Source organism: Brachyistius frenatus, unplaced genomic scaffold, assembly GCF_029030835.1.
Source record: "Brachyistius frenatus isolate BFR_SWC_R1_liver_20210118 unplaced genomic scaffold, ASM2903083v1 Contig_152, whole genome shotgun sequence".
Classification (NCBI taxonomy): domain Eukaryota; kingdom Metazoa; phylum Chordata; class Actinopteri; family Embiotocidae; genus Brachyistius; species Brachyistius frenatus.
The window spans coordinates 802880-828113 of record NW_027210751.1 but is presented as its reverse complement, the minus strand read 5'-3'; the positions used below and the strand labels follow the sequence as shown (position 1 = coordinate 828113).

The following is a 25234-nucleotide window of genomic DNA, read 5'->3' as shown; positions in this document are numbered from 1 at the left end:
TGGCCGGCAGTGACCCCCAAAAAAGACCACAAAAAAAAAATACCAAAAGGTCTGCGCAGCCTGAGCTGGAGGAAAACTTTCTTTTAAGATGACGACTATCTCGTAACAAAATGCGAAGGACGAGAAAGCTCAGCATTCCCAGCAGCTGCTAGCTTAAATCGGAAACATGAGAAACAAATGACATTTTTTTTTTTTTTAAATCGATTTGTCTTTCAAGTGTTCGTTCTTCAGGTTGACCCACGCTGAGACCTCGGGGACAGGCTGACGTCTGCCTTCCACCAGCTGACGGACGGGAGGCCTCCTCCTCCTCCTCCTTTCTCCCCCTTTCTCCTCCTCAGGCCTCGTTCTGCCGTCACCCAACATGCAGTTCAGTGGCCGGCTGATGTCACAGCCTCCCTCCTCCCCCGCGCGCAGGAAATGACGGGACGAGTTGTGTCCAAAGCCTCGGCTTCTCCTCTCACCTGCGTCTCCTTCATCTTTTCCCTCCAGCAGCAGGTTGATCTGTGGAGGTCTCCATCTTCTCCTCAAAACCTTTTTGATATGAATATCTTCGCCGTGTTTTTTTATTTTCCTTTTGACTTTTTTTTTGCTTGTTATTTTGTCCGAATTGAGTTTTGTCTGTCACCTGCAGGACAGCTGCTTGTTGGAAGGACTCCGGTGAGACGGCCGTCTTCAGGGTGACACGGGAAGAAAACAGCACATTCTTTCTTTGAGACTAGTTTTTCAGGGTTTTTTTCGGTAATGAATGAATCCACCGCAGGGACACGAGACTTTTGAGAAGTGACGAGGGATGGACTGGTGGGATCTGCCGCACTTACTTAAACGCTGAAAACTCCCCTGAAAAGGGATGAAGATAAAGAGAAGGTTAGTGCAGCCACAGCAGTGGTGTCTTTTCATTCAGGTTCACCTTAATGAGACGCTACAATGATGTCACAGAGTCAATGTAATGTCAACCGATGCTGCCAGTCTATCTTTATGTAATGTAGAATTAAACCTTCAATTGTGCCATTTCATTTGACCGGTGGTGATCTACTGTCAGTGAAACAACTCCTGCACTGATTTGAGCACCCCCCCCCACCCTCCTCCTACTGCTGAGCAGGTTTTATGACGGCAGCTCGTCATCGAGTGAATGAATGAATGACTTCAAAATGACTTTTCACACAAGGACAAACAAAAACATTAAGAATCTATGAATAACAATGAGGCAATCATAAAGAATCCCACCACTACCTGTTGTATTATTTATTGCAGGGCTGTGTGTGTGTGTGTGTGTGTGTGTGTGTGTGTGTGTGTGTGTGTGTGTGTGTGTGTGTGTGTGTGTGTGTGTGTGTGTGTGTGTGTGTGTGTGTGTGTGTGTGTGTGTGTGCGCATGCGCATATTAATCAGTCAAGTCTTCCCACATTCAAACAGTGCAGAACGAATCATTTTAACCATCATCTGGAATGATGAGATCTGGAGAAAACTGTAATAATAACAACAAGTAATAAGATGCAGGCACTAAAGTTTTGCAACAGCATTGCTCTGTTATTGTTGCTGTGTGCTCCAGATGTGTTTTCCAGATGTGCTGCCTCACCTTTGCTGTCAGCTGAGACAGTAACTGACCACCAGTTGACCAGTTTATCAGTCGTTATCTTGTTGTTGTTGATGGTTTATAGTTTGTGCATATTTTCTCCCTCGTATTTATTCTCTTCAGAGTGAATCCTCTTCAGTGAACTAGTTGGTTAATAAAGTCATGGAGCAATTTGTTGGTACCCTTGCATAACATTTTGTTTAAATAAATTGGTTTTCTCTGAAATCACTTAAAACTGCAAAAGTAAATGATCTTCATCATATTTAATTCAATATTTACTAAAAACCAGATGCTGCTTTTGATTTTTTTCATCAGATTTTCTTAAGGAATTATTTTTTATTATTATTTTCTTATGCGACTTACCAAAAGAATCCAGTTTTGTCTCATGTATAAAAAGGAACATGGAAGCTGCTTGGAGATGTTATTTACCTCTAACATGCTGCTCTAGAATCTCCTCAGAGCTGCTTCGCTTGCTCGGCTCCATGTTCAGTGAAGTGCACAATGACACCAAACAGCCGTGAACACTTTCTACATTTAATGACTGATTAAAAGACTGAAGACGTGTGATGCAAATGAAAGAAAACAGTTCGTTTGAAATATGATCCAGACATTCATTTTCTTTCTTTGGGACACCCAGAGGTCTGTCCAGGTCGTTTTAGAAACATCTTTGTAGAAGAAGCAATAATCTATCGTTTTTCACACTCTTTGCTTTTCTCTGAAGTATACATGAGACGATGGCTTTCAGTTTTATCTCTATTCAGGAGGAATGAACCATCTTTTGAATGAGCTGTTAATAGTACCAACAAATTCACCCACGACTGAATCCCAGAGAGGCCGTCATGTATCAGAGGAGCTCACCGTAGCCACCGGCCTGGATGGGGGTTTTAGGAGAGGCGCAGGCGTACAAGCTGAAGTCCTCCGTCTGAAAGCCGGCTCGGTTTAACGAAGGCTCCGAGGCGCTGCGGTGGATTTTGGGTAATGAGCGAGCCAGCAGCTCAATGGACGCCAAGATCTGAAGGAAAGCACAGAACAGCCACAGGGGTCATTACTCGCCATCAGTGTGATCACCAGCCACAGCTAAACATCTGCTCTGTGAGTATCCAGTCACTGCTGCAGTTCAGCTCGTGAACCTCTGATGACATCTGGTGGAAAAACCCTCAATTCACACCCATTCAAATCTGTCAGCTAAAAAAGAAACTTCACAGACAGGTGAAAACAGTCTGCAATCACCACTGACTGTAAATGATCAAATACAGGAAGAGGGGGAAAGATTGCCTCTCCAATAACAGCTCACATTCACTACTTAACTACCAACTTCGAACTGAAACTTTACGCTTCCTGTGGATGTTTCACATTAAAAGCCTCCCTGTAAAGGACGCGTTTCCCTTCGAGCTGCTGGAAGGCTTTTCAGGTGAAACGTCTGCAGTGAAGAGTTTGATGGACAGAAGCTGAACACTGTGTGAAAGAACCACAAAGCAGGAGGAAGAGGAGTTAATAATGAAACCAGTATCTCTGATTAAAAGAGAAACTGAGAGCAGCGGACTCTCGTTTTACTGATGAAGCAGGTGAACTCGAAGGAATCGCTGAGTTTGCACTAAAAGCAAAATGTATAACAAACTACAGCGATCAACCCTTTGATTAAAACCACTGACAGGTGAAGTGAATAACTCGGATTATCTCCTCATCTGTGGAAAGACAAACCCGTCAGAAGGGAAGTGAACAGTCGCTCCTTGAACTGGTTGTGTTGGAAGCAGGAAAAAAAACAGTCAAACGTGAGGATCCGAGCGACTTTGACGGAGAGGCGACAGGTGAGCTCATCTCCACAGTGACAGGTCCAGGCTGATCCCAGTGTGCATTCGTTTGTAGCTGAAAAAGTGGTCTGAGGATGGTCTGTCTTTACCAGCCAGTTCCGTGTCTTGTAGTAAATCAAATGCATCCGTCACACAAAACAGCAGCATCATCATTTGTCACCTGAGGGAAGAGAGGTCGCTCCTCTCTCTTCTTCTTCAGGCAGTCAGCCATCAGTCTCTTCATGGCCTTCGGACAGTTGCTGCGCACCTTGCTGAGGTCAGGAGACAGGTAACCTCGACCCACCATGAATATGATCTACGGGAACAAAACGTTTCGTAGTGTTAAACAGAGCTCAAATGTTACGCGAGGATAAGGGACTGGGCAGGGCAATATTCTCTTTACATAATTAAAAAGCCATAATCGCCTCAGTGGATTACTGTATGGCGATTGATGAGCAGAGCCTTCAGCTGCCAGGCCCTCTCCTGTGGAAGCAGCTTCTAGTTGGGTTTTGGAGGCAGAAACCGTCTCTACTTTTAAATTAGGCTTAAAACCTTCTCGGGCTCTTTACTCAGCTCTACTACACATTCTTCTGGATTCTATTTTCTACTGCAGACATTCCTCCCAATGCAGCGTCGTCACTACAGCGACGCCACATGAAAGTGACGTGACCTTCGATGCAACAGTGGAGGCTATGGAGTGAAAGCTGTTCTTGATTCTCAGTAGGAGTCAGTTTGTGACAGCAAAAAGACAAACTTTGTTTCTGAGGAGGTTGAACAGGAGAGCTTTCCTGTGAATTCAAAAAATGTGAGGCCGCTCTGGTAGCTTGAAGATGGCAGGTTGGTGCAGGACGTCCCGTGTCGGGCATTCAGTGATTGTGATGATTCTCTCTGACCAATCAGTGTTTTCACCTTTTAGTATCATCTCAGCTCGGTGGGACCGTGACAGAGGAGACACCAAAAATATCACCTAATTGTATTCATAACTGTTTCCTGAGGGAAAAGCAACGAGCCAGTGGAGCTGATCCGAGTCAGCTAGTATGAATGGTTTTATTTTCCAACTTTAACATGTTCCTTTCCATGTGTGATTAGAGCCATGCTCTTGGTTCTATGTGCTGAACATGATCGTGCCATCCCAGTACCAACCCAAACACTGATCACTCAAAGCGTTTCTGGCAGCTGGAATTATCAGACAGATCATCTGATTTAATTACCTCTATATAATCTTTACTTTTCTGCCTGAAGTCCCTTTAATAGAATAATGTAAAATTCAATCCTAGGTTTGAGATATCGGAGACGTCACTGCTTCAAGTCATTTCTGCCTTTCTCGTTTATACTATGGGAGCACAGTTTGGCAGTTTGCAGCGAAGTGTGGTTCCTCAGATGTAATCAGCACATCAGACCGCCCTTATATTGTTCTCCATGAACTCACTGCAGCAGAAACAAACGTGTAGAGAAAGTACCGCCATCAGTGCTGAATTCACCGAGGTTGTTAGTTAACGATGAGTGACGGGTTTCAGTGCAGCTTTTAACTCCCTCCTGTGATGAATGTTTGAGAATGAAACATCATTTATATCATTGTAACTTTATATATCCTTAGTGACTTGAAGATATCACTGTGGGAAATTATAGAGGGTATTTTTCTGGACTCTTATAAGGCGACGATTGACTCAATAAATAATTGTCACAATTGGGACACGAGACCGTAGCTGAGTAGCACGTGTTAAAAGTTCTGCTCTTCTGGAGAGTTGATGTGCATCAAAACATCATCGTGTGTCGGACTTCACACAGAAAAGGTAGGTAGGTAGGTAGGTAGGTATATACTTTATTAATCCCCGAGGGGAAATTTTTTCGCCAACAACCAACAACCTGTGTGTGTGTGTGTGTGTGTGTGTGTGTGTGTGTGTGTGTGTGTGTGTGTGTGTGTGTGTGTGTGTGTGTGTGTGTGTGTGTGTGTGTGTGTGTGTGTGTGTGTGTGTGTGTGTGTGTGTGTGCATCATACAGGGAATGAATGTAATTACAAAGTGGGGCTCGCCATGCGCTGATTTTATTATTTTGCCGCTGTTGCTGAAGAACGGATGCTTACCTCCTGTGTAGTTTTTATTGATTCTGTGTTTGACCTCTGCGTTACCCTTTGTGTGTTTGATTTTTATATATATATATATATACACATACATATACATATATATATGTATATGTAAATGATATATATATATCATTTTAATATTGTTTTATACTGTTACTTTCTTGTTTTAACTTCTCGTACAGCACCTCGTGACCTTGTGTTCGAAAGGTGCTTTATAGATAAAGATTATGATTATAATGAATATTTGAATCCTCTCACCTGGTCTCTGTTGTTGATGTTGGAGTAGGGCAGGGCGCCCGACATCAGCTCGTAAAGCACGATTCCAAAGGCGTAGACGTCCGACTGGAAGCTGTACGGATTCTTGTCCTGCAACCGGATCACCTCTGGAGCCTGACGGAGCAGAGGTCACATGACTGTCACACCGCACAGAAAACCTCACACACAGTCTACACACCTTTGTTTTTACTTTTTTATTAAAAAAAAAAAAGTTTTACAACTGTGACTTGTATAAAAAGTAGGTTTGTTTCTAAATGTATGTGACTATTCATACACTTACTATATTGCTATTTTAAATTAATTAGTTAATGTTAAATTATTTGGTATAATTATTTAATCATTATAATTAATAGGATTATTATTGTTTTCATTTCGGCTGCAATCATTATGCCAGAAATACAAAGACAAGGAATTGTCCCAAAATTTAGAAGACATATGTCAGACAAAAAGAATGACAAAAAAAACAGCTAAAGAAATGTAAAAGTGTTGAAGTGGAGATGGAGACGACCACTGACCATCCACAGGATAGAACCAGACAGCTGTTCAAACTGGTGCGAGCCGCTCCAGCGGGACTTCACCGTAGCCAGACCAAAGTCACCGATCTTCACCGTCAGATCCTCATGGAGGAAAATATCTGGAGGAGAGAAGGTCAAAGAAAAACCCTTCTTCTTCTTCTGCTGAGCTGCTGATGTACGAGCCTCTACGTTCATCAGCAGACGAGGACTTCAGGTTTAACTGACACGTTTTGAAAGGATACTGTTGCTCTTCAGATCTCTGTGGATGATGGACTTGGCGTGCAGGTAACTGAGGACGGAAAGACAGATGTTGTTAGACGGACATGACGGCAGGTGAGGTGGACCTCCTGCTGTGTTGGCGGGGGACTCACTCCATGCCCTGAGCCGTCTGCCGGGCGATGTCGATCAGCTTGATCATCTCGAACTTGGTCTCGATGATGTGCAGGTGGTGGTACAGGCTGGAGCCTTCGCACCACTGGGTCACGATGGCCAGCTGGGGTTTGGTGGTGTAGCCCATGAACAGCAGGATGTTCACATGACGCGTTTTCCTGGTGCAAACACACACACACACACACACACACACACACACATGAACATAGCTGTTACTGTGCAGCAGTATGAAGGGGGGAGGTTAAAGAGGAGGCGACAGAAACTACCTGAGGACTCCCACTTCGTTCTTGAAGGCCTGAAGCTGCTGTGGCGTGGGAGCAGTGACGTTGAGCATCTTCACTGCCACATCACCTGGGAGCAGACGGACAACAAGTCGGTCGACAAATATGTCAAAGTTCATTGAAAGAAAATGTTACATTTGAGAGCGTCCAGCATCCTCAGAGCGCAAACATCTACTGAGCTGCTAAATGGGAAAAATAAAAGCTCCTCTTAATTTGTTTATCAAGTATTTACAACTTATTTCCATTACTATGCTTCAGACTGACGACCCTGTGACGTTCTACCTGAGACCCAGCGCCCTCTAACCATATATGGTATATATAACTCCAGTCATTTTTGATTCCTGAGACTCGTCCTGACGTGGTCTGAGTTCGGTTCACTTCTGAGGGGTTTCACTCTTCACATATGTGCAAAGAAGGCTGACTAATTGCTACGAGTTCATTTTGAGGGCTGAAATGTGCAAAACACCTTTATTGTCCAAAATTTGATGAAAAGGACGAAACCAAAAATGTGTGGGTCATTCTCTGAGAACTTCCTGACTTCACTACCCAGTTAAAAACTCTCGGTGCCGAGCCCACTGGTTCTTACTGAATATGTGCATCTTTAAAACCAGCTCACAGATTTATGGTCTCTGTAGTTTTTAACAAACTTTGCTCAAACATTAAATGAATCAACGTTTGGTGTTCTCGTGACTACAGGTGTATGTGGGGTGGAGTCAAAATAACCAACAGAGTGTGTATATGTGCTAATGAAGGAAGTGCAGCAGCGGCTTCTTTCATAAAGAGCTTCCTCCACTAAATTCACTGGCTCATGTTTATAATGTTGATTCCCAGATATGCAAACTTACTCTTCACGTGGTCTGAAAACAAAGAGCATCATGAGTCTCACCGTGCCACTTTCCCTTGTAGACGGTTCCAAAGGATCCGGAGCCTATCCTCTGACCCAGAGTGATCTGACCTTCGGGGATCTCCCAGTCGTCGCTGGAGTCCCTCCTCCCCAGAGTTTTCTGTTCCACAGGACACTCAGTCAGCACAAACACAGTGATCCACAGAGAGCCGTGCTCTCATCTGGGACCGGCTCTCACCATCTTATTGCGATCCTCCGACGAGGAGGACGACTTGCGCTCCCTTTGTTGGCACGGCGACTTCTGCGGGACCTTGACGCTGGTCAGAGAGCCGGGCAGAGAGGCGGGGGGCGTGGCTGACAGCCCGGTGGTGGAGCCTGGAGAGGAAGAGGAGCAGCGCAATAAGACAGATGAGGAAGGTGGGAAACACAGATCAACAAGAAGGTGAGAGAAAGCAGGAGGAGGTAGAGGAGGTCTGGGCGAGGACAGGGACGGAGGCTTCTCATCGGGGGGGGGGGGTCACATGCAGAGGAAAGGTGAGGGGGTGCTCGCTTGGATGGTACGTAATGGTTTAATAAATAAGAAGCGACTTCTTGCACATTAAGATGTCTGAAGCAGAACGTGGATGAGGAAGTTACATCTCATCCAGAACATCTTTGATTTCAAGTTGGATCTCTAATTGCTTCTTGTCCTTAAATAAAAACAGTTAAGATTTTACCTCTGTATGAAAACTGAGGAAATAAATATTGTTTTGCTGATTGCAAGCTCTGAAACTTTTCTTTTTGCTTCATCAACAATTGATTTATGGATATATTTATTTATAGTGGATGTGTAAGATAAAGCTACAGTCTGGAGCTCAAACTGAATGACGTCAATTTGCGTTTCATGTTTGTGTTCAGATTTGACTGAGTTGGACTCGGTAGGAGATTTTGAAATGTCAAAGGTCACACAGCAGAAGTCTGCAGATTAATTTTAATGAATTTAAACTGCCTCCCAGTTGGCCGTTTAAGTCAAGTATAATAACTATAAAAGTTATTAATATGATTTTAAAACTGCAGACTCCAAGGTAAACAAAATAAAAAACAGAAATACAGTGAACCCTCGCTATAACGCGGTTCACCTTTCACGGTCTCGCTGCTTCACGGATTTGCATCGTGCATTGTGTTCTGCATTCTGATTGGCTAAACAGTCTCTCCGCTTCTTCTCTACCTGTTTGTCAATAACGTTGCGGTTTAATATGTACACGTACGTAAAACAGCTTGCCAAATTAAAAATAATCGATGGTGGCATGTCGGTTTATAAGAATCTTTTTGCCCAGAAGAAAAAAGAGCGACAACAACTACCGATAACTATGTTCTTCTCTCGAAAAACCACACCTGCACCGCCGGCTTTAGAAGAAAGAACCGCTGCAGAGCGGAGTCAGGATGCAGCGGCTCAGTCAGAAGAGCAGTGAAATACACGAGTCACTATTTGTCCTATCGTATTGATGATTCAAATTATTATTTTACAGTACAGTAGTTATTTGTAAAAAAAAACATTTATACAGTACTTTTATTTGTTAAACAAATGCTTGGGCCTGTAAAAAGGTTTTGTTCTTTGGTTTCAATGTATTATGGAGTATTTCATTGTATAATAATTGTAAAAAAAATAAAGGTTACTACTTCACGGATTTCACCTATCACGGTTTCTATTTGGAACGTAACCCCCGCGATAAACGAGGGTTCACTGTACATGATTCAAATTAATCTGTAAATAGAGCCAAATGATTATTCAGTTCAATCATCATCATCATAATACATTATTTTACACTTTTAATTCTACCAGTGTGTTAACAGGTTGTATCCAATGTTGGCGGATTCCTAACACGCAGACAGGAGTCTTTTAAAAACTAAGGTTAAGACCGCCACTAACATGTTATCCTAATGAATATGTGCTGATAGCTGACGCTCTGTGACCGACTGCTTTATTTACTGCTCATGCAGAAACGTGTGAATCTATGGAGCCACAAACTGAACTGGAGTTGAATGTTGACAGAACTTTGCCGTTTAAATATTCAGTCTGTCCATTTAAAAGGAATCAAACATCTAAAACTTTTGGTAAATATTTGAATGTGGCTTAAGACTGAAGTCAGGACAAGTGCAGCTTGTATTTTTGACGAATTCACAGTCACAAAAAAGATCTTAGTTTTTGAATAATTCTTCCCAATCATTTACAAATGATTGAAGAACAGTAATCTCATGAGTGGAACAAGAGGTGTGTGATCAGCGGTGAGATGTGTAACCTGTGAGCTGTCGGGTGTGTGGCCGAGACAGCAGAGAGGAGAGAGAGAGAGAGAGAGAGAGAGAGAGAGAGAGAGAGAGAGAGAGAGTGGATGTGACACAGGGCTGAGGGTGGTGTGTGGGTGGAGGTGGTAAAGGACACAGGAACACACAGAGGCCTAACTACCTCGGAAAACAGGCTCGGGCTCAAAATCAAACACTATGTCATTGGGGTAGGAGTATAGGAGGGGGCTTGAGGTCCGTGTTCGGTGCTTCCTCAAGCAGCGGGCGGGGTGGGTCGGGGGGCTGCAGGGCAAAGAGAGACAGACAGACCATCACTGCTACTCACCCTGCCCCTCTCCAACTAACTAACTAACTAAGGCTACAACTCTGTCAGTCAGGATGTCTGCAGGTCTCACACTGATAATTTAACTTTAATATACAGCACTGTGCAAAGGTTTTAGACACTGGATTAAAAAAGGTGCTCACACCAAATACTAGTTGGATTTTGTTTTGTTCTTTTCTTTATGCTGCACGTTGTATGTAGTTAACTCATAATATTAATAATGATAAAAGTGTTGACTGCATCATTTTGAAAGAGTCCTAAATTTACTTTTCGAGCCTAAAAACTGTGACACAGCACTGTATGGAACACATTTCAATGTCAACAAGGAAAGAAAATCTGGATGTCACAGAAAGATCAGATTATGTGCATTTTAAAGAAGATCCAGATTCAGACGGAAACAAGTCTTCGATATTATGAAATACATTGTGAAAATTATGCAGCATTGGCAGATAGTTTGTTTGTTTCTACAACCTTTTAAAAAAAATAGCTGTTTCTGAATTATTCTAATCCAAGAAAAGTTACCTAATGAATCCTCCTTACATCATGAAGACCACAATGAGCCCTTGATTTACTCTTACATGGTTTTAGTGTTTCTAAACCTGTGGGCTGAAGATGAAAAAATCATGAGCTACATTCTTCTGGTGTCCAGAGGAGCAGTTTGGCCTGGAGGACCTTTTCTTCCAGAAACCCACAGATCTGAAAGCTCCCCAGTGACTGAATGACTGCAGGACTGAGCTGACTCGAGTTGTTGGGTCTGAACTCCACACACACACAAAAGACCAGGAGCACGCAGACGCGGGATGGTGGGGAAAAAAGCCACATAATGAGTCTGAAGCGTTCAACTTTGATTCTTACCTCCATCTGATCTCGGCAAGCCCTGATCTCGAATCAGGTCCTGAAATGAAGGTAGAAAGAACAAATAAATAAGAACAGCCAGTCAGAGATAAATAGATGTGGACTTGCTTTCAGGAGTACAAGATGAGGAGTATTTAAACTGGCTGAAAACATTTTTAGGACTTCACCTCACCAGCAGTTAGAAACCAAAGGATGAAGAGCTCTGGAGGATCAGAAGAATGACCTGCAGATCTTCTCATGTGGAGTCACAGACTGGGGATGTCCCGTTTTCATGGCAATAAAGTTCAAACAAATGAGATGCGACAGATATGACGCCATCAAAATGAGCTGGTCTTTATTCTGCAGCTCAGCCTCAAACAGTTGGTGGAGTCCTCCAGCTGTGAGGATGTGTGTTTATGGTCCTCTCATACAGACATGCTGATATAACCTCCTCTTAGCTTCATTAGCGACCGATGGGCGACGTCCAGGTGAGAGCAATTTAAGAAAACTTAAAATCCGAAAGATGACTAAAATAATTTACCTTGTTAAAAGATGATGGTAAAAATGAGCAGGAAGGAATTTTAAAACTTGATGAAATGTGGATTTAAAAACAGAATTTCTGACGGCCAGAAGAAACACCAATGCGTATAAACAGACTGCTAGATGTGTTGTTGTCTAAAGTCTGAGGCAGCTAACATCTTTATAAAGAGGAGCACTGAACTGTAACTGCTGCTGATACTGTTTTCTGTCTCATCTTCACTCTGCTTTCAAAAAGCTCAGCTTTTGTTGACAGAAATGCAGCTTTAATGTGGATTACAGCGCCCCCTGCCAATGATCCTGTTACAGCGCCCCCTACCGATGATCCTGTTACAGCGCCCCCTGCCAATGATCCTGTTACAGCGCCCCCTACCAATGATCCTGTTACAGCGCCCCCTACCGATGATCCTGTTACAGCGCCCCCTACCGATGATCCTGTTACAGCGCCCCCTGCCAATGATCCTGTTACAGCGCCCCCTACCAATGATCCTGTTACAGCGCCCCCTACCAATGATCCTGTTACAGCGCCCCCTACCAATGATCCTGTTACAGCGCCCCCTGCCAATGATCCTGTTACAGCGCCCCCTACCAATGATCCTGTTACAGCGCCCTCTACCAATGATCCTGTTACAGCGCCCCCTGCCAATGATCCTGTTACAGCGCCCCCTACCAATGATCCTGTTACAGCGCCCCCTACCAATGATCCTGTTACAGCGCCCCCTACCAATGACGCCATTACAGCGCCCCCTACCGATGATCCTGTTACAGCGCCCCCTACCGATGATCCTGTTACAGCGCCCCCTACCGATGATCCTGTTACAGCGCCCCCTACCGATGATCCTGTTACAGCGCCCCCTACCGATGACGCCATTACAGCGCCCCCTACCGATGACGCCATTACAGCGCCCCCTACCGATGATCCTGTTACAGCGCCCCCTACCGATGATCCTGTTACAGCGCCCCTTACCGATGACGCCGTTACAGCGCCCCCTACCAATGATCCTGTTACAGCGCCCCCTACCGATGACGCCATTACAGCGCCCCCTACCGATGACGCCATTACAGCGCCCCTACCGATGACGCCGTACAGCGCCCCCTACCGATGACGCCGTGTTACAGCGCCCCCTACCGATGACGCCGTTACAGCGCCCCCTACCGATGACGCCGTTACAGCGCCCCCTACCGATGATCCTGTTACAGCGCCCCCTACCGATGACGCCGTTACAGCGCCCCCTACCGATGACGCCGTTACAGCGCCCCCTACCGATGACGCCATTACAGCGCCCCCTACCGATGATCCTGTTACAGCGCCCCCTACCGATGACGCCGTCGTTACAGCGCCCCCTACCGATGACGCCGTTACAGCGCCCCCTACCGATGACGCCGTTACAGCGCCCCCTACCGATGATCCTGTTACAGCGCCCCCTACCGATGATGCTGTTACAGCGCCCCCTACCGATGATGCGGTTACAGCGCCCCCTACCGATGATCCTGTTACAGCGCCCCCTACCGATGATCCTGTTACAGCGCCCCCTACCGATGATCCTGTTACAGCGCCCCCTACCGATGAGCCTGTTACAGCGCCCCCTACAGATGATGCGGTTACAGCAGTCTTAGGGGTCGAACATATCTGTGTGAACAGACCTAAAACAGCTCATAAATCACTGTAGTTCCGACTGCAAGACAGGAAGTGGACGTCGTCAGCTGTTGTACATCTGTGACTTGACTTGGTTTGTCAGAGTTTTCAGACAAATCTTTTGAACCAGCTGATACGAGCTAAGCCCTGTTTGTATTGTTCTGGACGACCAGCGCTTCAATACTTGAAATAGCATTAACTAAAAGTCCAGTGAGAGTCATTGCTAATGTGAGCACGTTAGGCTAACCAGACTCCCACTCTGGAATAACAACTTGACACGCGTGAAAAGTTTCAAAGGGTAAAATATGTGAAGCTATGTGGGCTTAGTAAAGACCAGGGGATCTGAGCAACACCAGCTCCCAGCTGTTGTCTGAGCCGACAACCATTGTCAGGGCAAACACACGCTCGCATCCTGTTTCCATGAATACATCATCGTAAAGATGGTTTCAGCCTCATCATACTTCATCAGTGAGGAGGAGCAGACTCACATCGATGTTGACAGGCTCGATGGTGTTGATATGGACGTTAGGGGCTGAGGACGAACGGTCCCGCTGGCCAAACTGGTTGCGGTGGTCCTCCTCGTTGGGCCGGAAACTGGGCGGGATGGGTATGGACTTGGACGGGGACACAGTGGTGTGGCATATCGACCTGGAGACAGGATGTTAGCTGGACGTGTGTCTACACAGTTTTATGAACATTTACTCTGAAAAAACCCCACAAACGTCAGCTGCGGACTGCTGAATCTCTCCATGCTGCACATGAGGAGGAGAATGACTCCCATTGTTCCACGGAGGACCGTGGAGGTGGAGGACTCACCCGGTGGAGTCGGAGGGGGGCAGTGACGGACAGACCTCAGACACAGGGGTGGTGCCCTCTGAGGAGACCTCCTCCTGGGTGAACGGGTGGTGCTCGAAGAACTTGGACACCAGCAACAAGCTACAGAGGAGACAGCATACAGCTGGATTATTATGAATATTTATCGTTCAGCCTTTCTAAACCTGGAAGCACAATCTTAAAACAGAAGAAACAGGTCATGATTATCGTGACCACTGCCAAAAAAAGAAAAAAAAAAGGTGTCATAATCCAGTAAAACACTGACAACAGACTTCTACCAGCATGTTGGTGAAAGTTTGACCTCATTGTTACAACGACACAACAAAGACCTGATCTTTACATCAGCGTGTCGTCCCAGTGACATGACGGCGCTGCAGAAGGTTTCACATTTACTTCCATATCGGAGGGTTTGGATGACAGCAGCTCTGCAGATGAAGACGTTCCTCAGACTGCGGATGAAGAATTAGGTTTTGTCCCGTTCATGAAATAAGTAATATTCTTTTTGTGTTATATTAAATTGGTTGTTTCGAGAGTACTGAAGTCAAGGTATTGGTCTAAGTAGCAAACATTTTCGGCCCTACTGCCTTATAGAGGTGCTGAAAGATCCAAGGTATGTAGGAGTGATTGTAAAAATATGAAAAGACCCTTTTTTCCCAGATATGCATGATAAATACACCATGTGTGTCTTCAATAATCAGAGAGCAGTCGTACTACCATGAGTAATGGTAACGGCCACTTTCACGCACTGCTATAAAAACCAAATCCAAAAATCACAGCAGAGACTGTTGAACCGTGACAACACAGGTTCAATCCCAGACTGCTCAGCGTTGTCGTCCTTCCCGTGTGCGACTTACTCTAACTGGTCGTAGTTGACACACATGAGAGGAACCTCGGTGCTGCAGCGCTGGTGGAACTTGTAGCCGCAGGTCTGACAGCGGAAACCCTGGAACAGCAGCTTTCTGCAGAAGTCACAGAAGGCCAGAGTAAAGAAGGTCTTCCTCACCTGTCAATCAAACACACACAATCAGAAACCACATAAGTGATGGAGTGTTCGCCGTCAGTCACGCGAGTCGTGACATGAGATTTTGTCGAACAGTTCTTACAAAGTTGTGTGTGGTGAGCGGCACGTTCTCCAACACTTCTACGTGCAGCTCCTCTCCCGTCAGCCAGGAGATGTCCGTGTCCCAGCCAATCGGCTTCTTCTCTCTGAAGCAGGAAGTGGAGAGTATCAGGAAGTGTCTACAGCTCACACGGCTGCTGGTTTAACCAGCACTATGTGCAAACACAGACGCGCTGCTGGTACGATTCTGCTGCGGCACGTTTGTAGTTTTGATACAACAAAACAATGCTTCCAGCACTTTTGCAGTACACAGTATACTGCACGACTGTCAACATCGAGAACACATGACAGTGGGTAAAAAGGCAGGAAAGGTCTGACGGCTTTGATTCGACATTTGCTGCCAATTCATTTAAATCTGATTAAAATGCCTTTCAACAATATGGAATCCATCATTTTCTGTTTACATTCAGAATTCACAACAAAACGTGGCTGAAAGTAAAACACAGTGTCTGTTCCTGCTGGACATCATTCAATAACCAGAGTAGTGTTTCAGTTTCCAACAGAAGGGGGCGATGTTCCTCTTAAAAAATTTCCCCTCGGGGATTAATAAAGTATATACCTACCTACCTTACTGTTCCCAGTTTATCTCCCATTTCACACCAGCCAGTCACAGCTGTGATCATTTTCATAGTCCCGTTGTTATTGTGTCACCACATTGACTTCCGACACCATTGTTTAGGACAGATTAGAAGTATATGCTCAGTTTATCAAAACAATACACCGTTTCATTGTTTCTCTTTTCTGCAACACCTTTTTGACATTGCATAAAATGTCATTTAAAACCTTTTAAATGGTCAACCTCTGTGAACTGTGGCTCCTCATATGTCAACATAACTAAATAAAAGCAGTATGTTCTGGACCTGCATTTATTAAATTGCTAAAACCAACATTATGGACTTGGAACACTCACAACCTGTAGGATAAAAACAATTTGTTAAACATCTTCTGACTTAAAAAGTGTCTTTAATATCAGAAAAAGCCTCTGAAGCTCTTCGATGTCTGCGCTAAAACAGTGAGGACAACGCCTGTTTTCTTTCTAATCCTTACAATAAGAATTAATATACAATATATCAACGACTGAAACATTACAGGCTGATGATCAAGAAAATGTAATTACAGTTATTGCAGTTGATAATTCAATTTCAGCCTATAATCATGTCCGAGAACATGAACTGTCAGGAATGCCACATGGTCCCTCCAGTCCAGCCTTTTTCCTTCTCTGAGGGTACTGCGATCAGTCATGTGATTACTTGAGAGTCACTCTTGAAAGTGACTTTTCCACCTGAGATATGTGTGTAATGGTTGACTGTGATCCTGAGGAGTCCTGCTGTGCAGCACACTCACCCGTCCTGAACCCTGTAGACCGCACAGCACTCTGGGATGAGTCCTCGCATCATCAGAGCTTTCTTCAGCGAGTCTCTCACCGTCATCCCGCAGCGGGCCGGAACCTGGACACAGCACAACACCACTCACTGAACTAACATGGCCGACAACAGACAGGAAATGAGCCGAGACATCCTCACTGAGTTTGGATGTTCAACGGTGGAGCGACGGCCGTGCTTGTAGCCATTAGTGGTGGTTAACGTGGTTTGTGCTGGCAGCTCGGCTTTTATCTGCAGTTTCCCACCGTGGAGCTCGTCAGAGTGAAAGGGGGTCACCTACATCCACTCGTCTCCCTGGGCCTCTTCCGCCGGAGTTATACTTGCTTAAACTAAATGTAAACATGTCCGAGGCCGTTGGGTCCATGCACGGCGAAAAATAACGAAAAACAGAGTGTGGACGGAGCCAATGGGGAGTTTTGTTCCCCTATTATCTCAGAATCACCAAAGCAGTGACAGTTTATTGTTTCCATCAGGCAAATCCAGATGTTCTAATGGTATCCTTGTGTCTCTGGTGCGCCCTCTAGTGGAGTCATCCAGTAACACACAGCGTACAGAGTACAAAAATGTTCACGGCTGATCATCAACCTGCAGAGAACCACAACACTGATAAAACGTACGTAGAAAATCAAAGTGATGTGGACCTCTGCAGGGCCGACTCAGCTCGAAGACTCAAGCATCTGAACTCCGTCCCTCATGAACCACAAACACATCTTATTCCTCACATTGAACCTCAACTTCTCTCATCAAATCCAAAGTGAATAAAATGTGTCCATCAGTTATCTCGGTGTTGTTAGCTAAAGTCACTCCTTCTTATTAGTTTTCTGGAGGTCCATCTGAAAATAATCCCTCATTCATTAGAAAAGAAGATTCAAGAAGACCTGTTTTTGGGGGCGTGTCTGTTTGATTGACAGGCCTGTGGTGCAGTCAGGTTACAGCTATCGGTGGGCGGGACGTAGTATCGTTGCGCTTTAAAGATATGCACTGCAACCCTGAAATTACTCACAAATGTGGATGTATTTGTCCTTTTTTACTTTTTACTGCACTTTGGAGGAAGTTAACTGATAAATCAAAAGGATGTATGGGGTTATTTTAATAATGTGTTTTTGTGAGCATTGTCAATTTACTTGTAGTAGAGCTGGGTGACAAAACATAATTATAATAACAAATTCTTAACTTCGATTCTGAATCAATTCACAAATGCTGACAGCATTATTAAAATAAGTTAATAATGTCATGGTGATGAAACGCAAAATGAAAACCTCCACTAGGAGTTCACAGTGCAGCACTGAGACGATGTACAACACACACAGTGGACGTATTTTCAGTGCATCTTTAAACAGGCAGGTATCTCTTCCTCCCTGACCAAACTCCAGCACCAACAACAGAGAGCAATATTTACAAGACCATAAAGAGTTTAATTATCAATCGTTTAATTCTATCTAATGGAGAATAAAATAAATGTGGTTTTTGTTTCTTCTCTCAGTTTCATAATTCAAAGCTTTAAAATGACGTTCTCTTTGGACGAGCTGAGGAGGAGTGAGAGGCGGATCGAACAGTGAGCACGACGCCACTTATACAGGCAACCGGGCTGCACCCCAGGCCTGTCAATCAAACCAGGAAAAAAAAACCGACATACATCTCTTTGAAGCCTAATATCTGATTGATGATGGACCCGATGACACGGACCAGAAGGAGTTCATTTAGCTGATGAAGCCATAATGACTTGCAGAAAAAATTTACCAACTTCATGAGAGAAGTTGATGCTTTTTGAAAGGATGTCGATGTCTGTTAGAGGTCTTTTTTAGCACTTTCTCGTTGGCTTCACCGCTCAGACCCAGAGACTGCGTCCAGTTTTACACAGTTTCTGGTTCTGTAAATGTAGAATTCATCCAAAGAGAGGATGTGGGACGTACCACTGTTCTCTGTTTGTTGGGCAGGAAGACCCTGACGATGGGTTTCTGTGGGGAGCGAGGGTTGGCTCGGCTGGCGTCGGTGGGGGTCTGCAGGACAGCCAAGGTGTTGGGTGCGGAGGGAAAGGCCTGAGCCCCCCCTCCGATCCCACACCCTCCCGTCTTGACCTCCAGAAGGGCCGGCATGTGAGACGGAGAGCAGGAGAAGTCTGCGCCGTTGCCCATGGCCTCCAGCAGCTGCTGCTCCCTCTGCTGCAGGGCGTCCAGTTTACTGGTGTACTCCTCATAGGCCTGGAGGGACGACACGCCGACAGATCAACACATTCAGCACCTCCACTGGAGTCACAACATTCAGCTTCCTGAAACGTTACATTACCTGAAGGAATAGCACTCTTACCTCTAGATATATGGAGGGAGGATTGTGTTCTCCTCCAAACTTGTCCAGAAGAGCCTCTAAGTGTTCTTGTGTCAGCTTTATCATCTGTTTGATGTTCCAGATCTGAAGAAACACACAGATGTTGTGACCGTTAACATCATTCAGCGAATGAACAACGGCCAGAGTTCAGATGTGGAAGGACTCGTGTCCTCTGATGATGCTCAAAGCATTCTCAGGATTTCCACTTATTCCAGGGTCATATTTCTGCCTTTTAAAGTGTTCACTGTGTGATCTTAGTGCAATAACATCTCGCCATGACTTGGCTCATACGGGACCATCAGACCTGAGGACGCACAGAGATGTGTTGGGAGAAGACCACCCTCGACCTCGAGAGAGGGAGGGAGAGCAAGCGAGGGAGCGTTTTCTCTGACCAGTGGTTGGTTTCATGTTTTTGTCTTCATTCATATGTAACTATGTCCATGTTGTTTTATTCAGTCACAATTCCAATCTCATCTCCAATGTTTCATTCAAACTGATGTTATTCTGCTGACAATAAAAACCTCTTCCTGTTCATGTTTCACAGTAAAAGTCTGTTAAGAAAGAAAAGGATTGTATCTTTTACAATGGCTGGAAGGTTTTTAAAATTTTAAATGTGCAGAAAGTGTTTTGTTCAGTGTTTTATTGACATTAGCTGAACTGCAATTGAAATGCCGAATGTAATTTAAAAAAAAAAGGGAGAGCAGCTTGATGAGTGACACAACTCTGTTGTTGTGTGCTATTCAGGAAATACAACATCACCAAGCGACGGTCAGCCAATAGTTGATTTGAGTTACTGAAGATTCTTTTAACCATTAAAATGAGAAGAAGCTCGAGTGATAAAAAATATGATCGTCACATTTTTTCTGGATTCTCAGTCTTATTGATCTCATTGTTGATTTTGCTATATTTGCATGCATGACACCATATGATGAACTGCACAGATAAAAAAATAGATCTACAGCGTGTAAGAGTGCGAAAGTAATAATACAAAGAAAAACACTTTAGGAGACAACAGCATCTATAATAGAATGAGTCAGAATTAGAGTCGACAGAAGATTTAACATGATCAAATCAAAAGACTAAACAGATCCACGTGTTCTTCATAACAACCTCAAACATCGTCACTAGATCTTAGAAATATTCCTTTCATAAAGAGTTTTCCTTTATAAATAACATCAATGGATTAATCAGTCTAAAAATAATAAACAGTAAAATGAGGAAAAGACGATAAATAATAATAAAGAATAGAAAACAAAACAGGCAGCAGATTCCTCAAAAATGAGAAAAACTAAAAATGTTAGCACTGATACAATTAGGCAATAAATTAATTAGTCTATTAACAGAAAATTAATTGTGACTAATTTGGCTTGGAGAGTAAAAGTAAAAACAGGGAAGAGTGTAAGCAGAAAGGCAGCTATTAGTTCTGTTAAAGAGGAAGAGGGATGACGGGGAGGAAAGGCCCAGATCTCTGCTTGTTTTTTAACATGTCATCAACTAAACAATTGATTATTTGAGAAAATGATTTGCAGATTAAGTGATAATGGTCGTAACTAAAAATCTTAAGTTTTAGTCACTTTTTAAATGCATGTATAACATCACTATTATCAGTTAAATGCAATTCGATCAAGTTCCATCTATCAATGAGCATGTTTACAGGTGCACCAGTATTCTAGTTAGAATCAGGTTTGAAGAATCCTTTGACCTGAACCGCCGAGTCGTTGAAGGTTACTTATATGTGGGCAAAGTTTTAACTGCGATGGATCAATCTGGTAACATAAGCTGCTCTGCAACAGGTTCCCTTCAGAAGAACAGATCAAAACTCACATCTGATCAGATCACAATCATCAGTAGGTTTCTAATGCTCCATTCACATATTATATTCTGAAAATGATCAAAACCAAAACTTGCATATAAACACTCAACATTAAGAATCAGTTCCACTAAATGAACCAATAATTAAGTTAATGGATGTAACTGGATGGTAAGCTTTGCTCCACTCGTATTAAAACAATAAAACGGTTAGAATTTTCTAAAGCATAGATTATGTTTTTAAGCCAACGCTCAACCATTGTTTAAAACCAATCTATAGCTAATCCATCATAGTCACCTTTCATTTTTCCTCTCGTTATGTCACATTTCTGTTGTGAACAGACTGCGTAATGAAAAGTCTTCTGGTTAATGTGTTCAAGGAAGCTCCAACAACTGAGTTCAGCAGCAGAAGCTCCACATTAATGCAAGGAGCCATTACCTTTTGGCTTTCATAATTTGATTTGCTTACCGATAACCTACGTTACCTTAAATTATGAAGGCTGGTATTTGTTTGGCTGTTGAAGCATCCTAGATTGCAACCGGAAAGCACCGTCAAACCATCAGACAACCGTCTTAGGAACTCTGAAGCTTTGTCTGAGTTTCAGTTGTATGTGCCAGGTTCCACATGTAGTTCCTGCTCCACAAACCTTGAAGGAGTTGCACTTTCCAGTGGTCCAAGAACTATCAGGGTATAGTTTGCTGCTCTGAGCTTCAGTAACCAGTCAAATGTACTTCTGGAGAATTAAAATGCCACTAAAGCAAACCAGGTCTACCGACCGTATTAATGGTTGCCTAATATTGACCCAGCTTGAGCCATGCTGGGAAATCCACCAAGCAAAATGTTGAAAGGACATCTTAGTTCTTGCAATAGTTCCAGGAGAGAAACTATTGAACCTGGACGGAATTTGTTGTTGATTAGACACTATAGAGAACATATGAGCAGCTTTGATTGATTTATGTTCACAAACACAAACCTCAACTATTCTCTCTAATGAGAAGATATCCTGCTTTTCTCAGTTTTATCACAGTGAACTGAAAACATTTGGGACTTTTTATGGGGAAAATAATGAATGGCTCAATTGAGAAAATAATCTGCAAATGACTCAATACTCCAAAAACGTTTATTTCAAACTTTGCTCGAACAAACACTTTCAGCAAATAGTTCTGGGAAAAGAGTTAAAAATATAAAAAGTAAAGTGAAAAGTGATTCTCTGTCAAATGGCCAGCAGTAAAATATAGACGACTTGTTTATGGACTAAAACATGCAAAACCACCGGTATGGTGCTTTAATAATTAATGTCAAAGAGCGGAGCAATTAGGACGTCAACACAACCTTCAGTAGATCTCGTCTAGTGCGTGAATGTCCGTCCTTCTGTCCAGGCAGCTACGGGTTACAAATCCCAGCCCTTTAGATTACAGGTAGAAAACCACTGAAGTTATGATGATTAATTATGATATGTTTATGCAGAGAGGATGAAGGAGAAGACGTGGCCGACTGGATCCCCAGAAAACAAAAAACAGAATGACAGCTATTTTATGAGAGAACCCGATAAGCAGATGTTCTCACACTTATAATGATCATATTTAATATATATTGCTAAAAATGTAACGTTCACACATGAACATGAGGTGCGTACATCAGCCAATGAACACAGCTGTATGATGTTGTCTGAGGCAAGTTGGAGAAAATAATGAGTGACATCATCAGATGTCATGAGAGTTATCTCATACTGGACTCGGAAACACCAATGTGACAAGGTGGGTCCGCGGGGGGCATTGTGGGCATTTAGCAGTTAGGAGGGGGGGAGGGTTACGAACACAGGTTCCCAAAGTCAGGAAGCTCTGCAGCACAGAGGTGGAGATATATCGATAAATATCCTGTAAGATCCTCCGACTTTATGGAAGTATAATAATAAAGTAATTTGGGTTTGCTTTAGATGTTTGAGGTACATTCAAACACAAACATGAATGCAACCTTTTTTCATTCTGCTCTCATTTTTCATGAGTTCAAATAAAAGATCTAAGACTTCTTTTAAATTGTGTTCCCACACTTGTTAAAACTAACGTTAGGGAAGACGTTTGCTTCGGCTCCAGACAGGTGTGGCACATCAACACGCTGATTTAAACAGGTCAAAGAGGTGCAGTTTTATTCTAAGTTCTATTTTTAACAGTAGTAGGCACAACTTTCTTTTTATTTATTATTTTTATTTTTTTTATTTTATTTTATACACTTTATTAATCCCCGAGGGGAAATTTCTTCGCTACGGGGGGTGGCAGAGCACTAGTCGGTATCTGGTGGAACCGTCATCATGCAGTGCGGCACATCTCCTTCACATAGAGGTGATCAGCTGGTCCGCTACTCTTCAATGGCTTCTCGAAGCTGCTAAATATCAGCAGGAATTGGACGACTGTGTTGGATCCGCTGATCCAGAGCCTGTCTGCCACCATGGGCCTCTCTGTTCACAACAGGAACTCACTCACAACACCTTGCCATCAGCCGGCCGTCAGCCCAGTAGAGTGTAAACCAGGATTCATCCGTGAAGAAAACACCCAACACCATCGAAGGTGAACATTTGGGATGACATGGTCGGATGTACGGCCAAGTTCTCCGAAATGATGTTGGAGATGGCTTACAGTAGTGAAACGAAACATTCAATTTAAAGACAACAGCTTTGGTGGAAATCCCTGTATTCAGTATGCACGCTCTCTCAAACGCAAACGCGTGACTTCTGTGGCTTTGCATGGCCTGATGAAGCTGCACATTTCAGAGTGGCCTGTTATTGTAACTGGACCAAGAGTCCCTGTAATAATCCTGCTGTTTAATCAGCATCTTGATGAGCCTCTCCTGTCAGGTAGATGGATTAACTTCACAAAGGTGAAGTGTTCACAAACACGGATTTCATTTTTTGATCAAAATGCTAGAGAAATAAACCTTTTGTGTGTACTCGTCATAATATGAATATAAACTTTGAAGAAAGTATCCTGCTGCTGCTGTCGTGGTCCAGCAGTGAGGCCTCTGACCTGCAGACTGAAGGCTAGGCTACATAGCTACTGTGTATTAACTGATGAGGACACAGCCTGGTGCTCCCTGCTGTGTGTGCATGCCTGTGGGAGTGTGTGTGTGTGTGTGTGGTGTGTATGTATGTGTGTGTGTGTGCGTCTGTATGTATGTGTGTGCGTCTGTCTGCGTGTGTGTGTGTCTGCATGTATGTATGTGTGTGTGTGTCTGTATGTGTGTGTCTGTATGTGTGTGTCTGTATGTATGTATGTATGTGTGTGTGTGTGTGTGTGTGTGTGTGTGTGTGTGTGTGTGTGTATGTATGTATGTATGTGTGTGTGTGTGTGTCTGTATGTGTGTGTGTGTGTCTGTCTGTATGTGTGTGTGTGTGTGTATGTATGTGTGTATGTGTGTGTATGTATGTGTGTGTGTGTGTGTGTGTGTGTATGTGTGTGTGTGTGTGTGTGTGTGTGCGCGCGCGTGTGTGTGTGTGTGTGTGTGTGTGTGTGTGTGTGTGTGCGTGTGTGTGTGCGCGCGTGTGTGTGTGTGTGTGTGTGCGTGCGTGTGTGTGCGCGTGTTGTTGGCGCACCAGGCTGCAGCTGCAGTGAGGCTGGAAAACGAAGCCAGGAGCGAGTGAAATAAAGCAGGCCCGAAATAAACACCGCTCCGCCGAATAAAAGCTTCCCCTCTTGCTCGCACGTCGTCTGTCGCATTTCGGTGTTCAGGTGAAGCGGAGGGTCGCGAGCCTCAAACAAACCGTCCACATTTCGTGCACCGTCTCGCCCCCTGCACTGCATCCCCCACGATCCGCGCTACAGCCGGTGTTTCCTGAACATTTACATCCAATTACCTCCGCTCGGAGCCCGTGTCCCCTGCCCAGCTCAGAACCGCTACCCCGCCGCCGTGGCGCTTACCTCCTCATCCTGCGGACCTCCGGGGATCCCCGACGAGCAGGAGGAGTCCAGCCCGGCCCCCAGCTCCTCCAGGCCCGGCTCCCTGCCCGGCTCCCGCTCCGTGGTGTCTCCGTTAAAGACGGGCGGTGGGGACTCGGCGCTGCTCAACGCCGCCATTTTAAACTGCGAGAAACTGAGTGGAAAATAATAGAGGGAAACGCAGGCTGGTGCTGAGGACAGGAGGGGGAGACAGAGACGCGGGGAGACACGACGGAGCTCCGAACCTCTGGACCTCAGAGCGACGCACAGCTGTTAACCTGGCATTTACACTGCTGTTACTGTTATTATCATTATTATTATTATTATGCTGTGCATAAGTAGAGATAACAATAGCCAGATAAAACTCAATGTTGCTTGCAACAACTAGGCTTATTTATTGTTTAAACCGGCGTCATGGTGCAATAAAATAAAGGCTGACCTGAATATAATGTCTCCCCCGTGTGTCTCCATCCTCA

At 44.2% G+C, this 25234-nt stretch overlaps 1 protein-coding gene across 2 annotated transcripts; it reads right to left on the bottom strand.

Moving 5' to 3' along the window:
* Window positions 1-205: 205 nt before the first annotated feature.
* Window positions 206-25021, bottom strand: braf (B-Raf proto-oncogene, serine/threonine kinase). 2 transcript variants are annotated; one of them, XM_069716121.1, is made up of 20 exons: window positions 24741-25021; window positions 19002-19103; window positions 18608-18895; window positions 16657-16760; window positions 15296-15398; window positions 15047-15195; window positions 14175-14294; window positions 13847-14006; window positions 11210-11246; window positions 10193-10315; window positions 7988-8124; window positions 7792-7909; window positions 6891-6975; window positions 6606-6782; window positions 6477-6523; window positions 6235-6353; window positions 5702-5833; window positions 3542-3676; window positions 2429-2582; window positions 206-837 (listed from the first exon to the last, which is right to left on the bottom strand). In XM_069716121.1, exons 1-20 carry the CDS (start codon window positions 24894-24896, stop codon window positions 815-817), a joined length of 2469 nt encoding a protein of 822 aa, XP_069572222.1. In that variant the 5' UTR covers window positions 24897-25021; the 3' UTR covers window positions 206-814. The 2 variants fall into 2 exon arrangements, with proteins under 2 accessions (XP_069572222.1, XP_069572221.1); XM_069716120.1 differs by lacking the exon at window positions 10193-10315 and having other exon boundaries at window positions 11207-11246; window positions 24741-25018.
* Window positions 25022-25234: the final 213 nt, after the last annotated feature.

Coding starts and splice junctions, on each gene's coding strand:
- braf (XM_069716121.1), bottom strand. CDS start 24,896: ATGGCGGCGTTGAGCAGCGCCGAGTCCCCACCGCCCGTCTTTAACGGA. Junction 10,316..11,209: donor GGGCTTGCCGAGATCAGATG/GAGGTAAGAATC, acceptor TCTCTTTGCCCT/GCAGCCCCCCGACCCACCCC. Junction 6,783..6,890: donor AACGAAGTGGGAGTCCTCAG/GTAGTTTCTGTC, acceptor TGTTTGCACCAG/GAAAACGCGTCATGTGAACA.